This window comes from Lycium barbarum, chromosome 2, assembly GCF_019175385.1.
Source record: "Lycium barbarum isolate Lr01 chromosome 2, ASM1917538v2, whole genome shotgun sequence".
In the NCBI taxonomy this organism is placed as follows: Eukaryota; Viridiplantae; Streptophyta; class Magnoliopsida; order Solanales; family Solanaceae; genus Lycium; species Lycium barbarum.
The window spans coordinates 151,103,493-151,109,004 of record NC_083338.1 but is presented as its reverse complement, the minus strand read 5'-3'; the positions used below and the strand labels follow the sequence as shown (position 1 = coordinate 151,109,004).

The window sequence follows — 5,512 nt, the reverse complement described above, 5'->3', positions numbered from 1 at the left end:
AGATCAGTGATACATTTCATCAGAGAAAGATGTGGCTTGAAGTGTGATACAAAATTACCCACAGTATTATATGAATATAATGTTGCATGCATAGCTCAATTAAAAGGAGGATTTATAAAAAGAGATAGAACGAAGCATATTTCACCAAAGTTATTTTTCACACATGATCTCCAGAAGAAAGGTGATATTGATGTGCAACAAATTCGTTCAAGTGACAATCCTGCAGATTTGTTCACCAAATCTTTGCCAACTTCAACTCTTGAGAAGATGATATTCAAGATTGGAATGCGAAGACTCCGACATCTGAATATTGGTCTTCGTCAGGGGGAGTGAAATACGCGTTGTACTTTTTTTTCCTTAACCAAGTTTTGTCCCATTGGATTTTCTTGGTAAGGTTTTTGATGAGGCAGCTCTCAAAGCGTATTACTAGATATGTGTACTCTTTTTTTTTTCCTTCATTGAGGCTTTTTCCCACAGGGTTTTTCCCAATAAGGTTTTTAACGATGCACATCATCTATGGACATCCAAGGGGGAGTGTTATGAAATATATTATGGATGTCCAATACACAAATATAATGCTTCTCCTCCACCATCTTAATGGTTCCTCCATTTTCTCATATATTGAATGCATATGTAGCACTATAAATAGAGGCATAAGTTTTCATATGAAATACACTTGAAACACATTTTGGAAGAATAGTAAAAATCTCTCCTCTTTTGTCATTCTATTTCTATGGTTTTCATCCTTTAATATTGTGACTCTTTTAGCATCATTTTATAACATAACCAAAGTTTTACAACATGGAAATATATTGCTAGCGGTAATCAAATAGAAAAATAGCCACTTGCTCTAATCATGTATTTCGCACCCCTCGTACCTTCAACATAAAACCACAGGCAGAGACCACAAATTAAACCATTGGTCTACTTGAACAAACCAAAGAAAATTCAACGAAAAAAAAAAAAACTAACAAATGTTTTTTAGCATCATTTGCCTTTTTAGTAAATTTATCACCATCTACAATGGGAAAAAAAAAACATGTAGAAGATGATGCAGTTTATTTAGATATTTTTTTCTTTAAAAACCTTTAGCTAATACACAATTTACCAATTAAAACTTCATCCAAGTCTAAGTAGTCGCCGGAGATTGTCAGTAGCTCCAGCATCAACTCCGGCAGACGCCTCGGCGTTGCAACTAAGCTTTGGCCTCAATGAAAAAGTGGGCAAAGGCAAGCTGCTTGGTGGAGGAGAAATAGTAGTAAACGCCACAAAGGTCTCAATACTTTCCTTGACAATATTTGTGTGCAATTGGCTCAATTGTTTCCTGTTAACAACATCTTTTTCAGGGTTCCGCGCATTGCGAGAATTTAGTGCACTGATGGATCTTTCTTTTTTAGATGTCATGTGCAATAGGCTCAATTGGTTCTTGTTAGCATCATCTTTTTTCGGTCTCCGTGCATACTGAGAGTTTAGTGCACCGATTGGTTGTTCCTTTTCACCTGTCATGTGCAATAGGCTCAATTGGTTCCTTTTAGCATCATCTTTTTTTGGACTCCGCGCATATTGAGAGCTTAGTGAATGGCCGGATTGTTCTTTTTCACCTGTTGATGACATGGACAAAACCATAGAAACATCTTTGGGCAGATCCTTTGGATCTGGGCCCAGGGGGTTAGTAGATGAAACCATAACTACTTTTGATGATTTTGGGCTTTCTTGATCTTTCTTAGGACTTGACGTGGATGATTTTGATTTTCTTGTTGGCTTAACATTATTGTTGACTCTTCTATTGATGGGAGGGAGAGAAAATGCCTTGTTTTGGGACAGAGTATTGATATGATTGTAATGTTGATGAACACTAGTTTTGGAGATTGGGAGAGGAAGAAGAGGTGGTTGCTTTTTATGAGCTAAAAATGGAGGAAATGAGTGATATAAAATAGGAGGAGTTTGTAAAATGCCATTTTGATAATTAATTGGTGCAAGATTTTCACAAGGGGTTGATGAAAATGTCCTATTAATGCTTTTCTTCAAGTTTCTACCATAGTTTTTGCTAATTGGTGCAGCTGCTTCCATTGATCCAAACAAAAAGAAGAAGAAGATTTAGTTCAGACAAATTAAAAGCAAAACAAGGTGGCAATGATTGATCTCAAATAAACACGGATCAAGATCAGCCAAAAATTAGAGGGATTAGAAGAATTTCCATAAACTAATGTATTCTAAGAAAAGAATTATATATATATATATATCATATACTATAAGAGATATTAAAGGAAACAAGGAATAAGAGAAGAAAGCGAATCCGAGAAAACCCAAAGGCAAAAGGTAACGTCTTCCCCATCACCAAAGGCGACATTAAATAGGGGAGAAAAGAAAACTATCAACGGCTACTTTATTTTATTTTTTTCTTCTATATAAAGTTATACTCCTAGTCATAGTCGTTGTAATTTCGGTATATACTTACGTGCACCCAATATTTATGCCAAATTGTGTAACTTTATTATAGTTAAGTGATTTAATAAGATGAGGATGCGTGTTAATTATCCATGATTAAGTGATAAAGAGATATGCGTAAACACATGTCATGCATCTATTGACTTTGGTGCAAATACCGTTACATGAAAGTAAGTTTTATGACATAACAATAATAATGATTTTTCAATCCCAAATAAGTTGGGGTCAGTTATATAAATACTCCTCACTTCTTCATTTAAGCTCATTTCATGTCACCATTATACTAAATAAAATAAAACGGAAAGCTTGTGTGATGGATTATTTACATACTGAATTCATCGGAATATACCATGGTATACATATGTTACGTGAGTCTAAAGACGAATCCAAAATTTGATGTTTTTGGGTTCGTACAGCTATTTCAAGTTGATATACATAATAATTGATATTCAAATATGAGCATAGAGTTGCCTTAAAAGCTCTTACAGTAATACTATATGCTCCCCTGTTTCACTTATGTGAATCTTTTCGGAGTACGAAGATCTAATTTTATAAATTTAACTGTAAATTTTGACATAAATTTTTTAAATTTGTAAAAATAAAATTTGTATATTTTAGAAACTCTATAAAATGTATTATAAGTCATGATAATTTATAATTCAAATAATTTAGAAATAAGAAAAACGTGGCTAACCAACTCACATAAACTTAAACGGAGGGAATAGTATAACACTTCGTACATGGTATAAAACCTACAAGAAAATAATCTTAATATGAAACTGAAGAAAATAATTTCATCCTAAATAGCCGACAAGAGATGTGGTCGGCGACTTGTAGAATAGGAGTCCCCGATTCACCATTTTTAAGATTTTAATTTAAAGAATTTATTATAAAGAAGACAACCAAAAAAAAATTAAAAAAAAAATAAAGAAGACGTCATACTTGGGTAACTATAGGGCGGCGACCGCCAATTCGATGAAAACCGTTGGATTCAGTTATTATACAAATAGCCGTTGGGCCAATTGTGACCGTTCGATCTTGTCATTGGGTTCCAATAAAATTGGGCTCATTTAGAAAGCGATGTCCTTTAAATCCAGTCCATAAAAACGATTTTCAATGGTCCTTACTAGCCTTTCCAACTCTTCATGACCTCACGTACAGGGAAAATGTGCTAGCCAGTTGAATTTTTCACTTAGTAATAAATTAATAACTAATACTTCATTGAATTTGAATATTCTCTTCTTCTTTTTTTCTCTAATCATGAAATACTTGATGAGTTTCCACGCAAGGGCGAATTTAGTAATTAAATTTGGGGCACGTGAACACATGATCTCTCCGTAAAATTAGATATTTTATATATATATATATATATATTTTAAATTGGTATAATATTACTTGCAGGAACACATATTGCAATAAGGTTAAATGGTGCACTTGGTTGAAAGTTGAGTTATTTACCAAGAGGACTAGGGATCAATTCCTTACTAAACACACACTTTTTTCCTTCTTCTTTTTGTGGTGAACCCATACTCTAAAAATCCTAGATTCGCCTTTGTTCCCACGTAGGCGGAGCTACTTAATTTGTCCAATTGCTTTTCCTTCCCAAAAAAATTACATTGTTTACATATGTAAGAATAGTTAAATATATATGAGGTTAATTTTTTTTATATATTTTAGCTCCCCTTATCTTAGTGAACATCACGACTCTGTCACTGCTTAATGCTTATATATATGGTCTTCGAGCACTTTTCACCACATGAGCTAACTTTTGGGTTGAGTTGGATGTAGATCTCCATTTTCTTTTTAAATAAAGAACAATAAACTTTTGATCTTTAGATTTCTCTTTATTCTGGTAAAGTGTGTTCCAACCCGAAAATTTAGAATGCTAAATGTTCGTAATTGCCAACATTATGATCGACAAAAGATCAATTGATCCCTTGGGGAACAAAAAGGAAATATGTCAAAATCTTATGGAGGAAAAAATTAGCACCATGCAGCTACAATATTGATGCAGTTATCAAACATTTTAATAAGCTTAAATTCTGGTAATTTAAGGACCTGTCCATCATTGTTTACTTTGTGGAAACATGAAAGAGACTTTAATACGTCATATGATGACCTGCCCAATATGTATTGTTCAAGTATTATTAACCTTATTTGGGCTTTGAAACTATCACCTTAGTTACTTTGTCTCTTTGCTAATTAGGAGTGGCTATTTAGTGCCAGTAAATGATGATGGAACATAGGATCGAAATAATCAAGGTCATGCGAAAGCTAATAATTTGTAAATCTTAAATACGATAAATCAAATGATAAAGAAAATTATATTAAAAGAAGCATATTATTCTAATATGGTTTGATCAATTGGCCTTACAAAAACTAATATAAAAACATGACGACAAAGAAAACTCTATTAAAAAGAAGCATATTATTCTAATACGGTTTGATCAATTGACCTTGGAAAAACTAATATAAAAACATAAAATTTTATTGAGAGAATAATCTTTCCGTAAACAAGACTCTTTGATTACTACATTGTGGATGTTATTGTGTTTCTATATGAGAAGAAAGATCTTCTATTTATAGATGTTTGAAACTTCTCCTTGAAGAAAATGGATAGACATGGAAGAGTCTTTTCTACTAAAAAGATCTTTTCCATCAAGTTAGCTTTTTTGGAGTAAAGCATAATTATGATGTAGAATCCAAATAAGTAAGAAAATCAGGGCAATTCCTAACAGGAAAATCCTTTCAAATTAGTGACTACAAAAAAAAAAAAATCATTATGAAAAGAAAAGAAAACTTGTGGGATATTCTGCATAAACTCATACACATTATAACTAGAGGGAATTCAGGATTTGAACCTTTTAGGTTCAGAAAACTGGCCGATTCAAAATTTAGTATTTGTACATGTTTAGCAATTCTTTTATAAGTACATACATAATCTGAGCTTTAACTACCATAGGTCGGTTGAACACCTAGCTTATAATACATCCGCCCTTGTTGATAACATAAAAATATTTATTCCATTAGTATAATTTAACATGTTATATATAATGGATTATCA

The 5,512-nt window shown here is 32.6% G+C and overlaps 1 protein-coding gene across 1 annotated transcript; it reads right to left on the bottom strand.

Moving 5' to 3' along the window:
• Positions 1–961: 961 nt before the first annotated feature.
• On the bottom strand, positions 962–2,338 carry LOC132628134 (uncharacterized). Its single transcript, XM_060343868.1, has one exon. The coding sequence runs from the start codon at positions 2,068–2,070 to the stop codon at positions 1,120–1,122; it is 951 nt and encodes a 316-aa protein (XP_060199851.1). The 5' UTR covers positions 2,071–2,338; the 3' UTR covers positions 962–1,119.
• Between the last annotated feature and the right edge of the window lie 3,174 nt (positions 2,339–5,512).

Coding starts and splice junctions, on each gene's coding strand:
- LOC132628134 (XM_060343868.1), bottom strand. CDS start 2,070: ATGGAAGCAGCTGCACCAATTAGCAAAAACTATGGTAGAAACTTGAAG.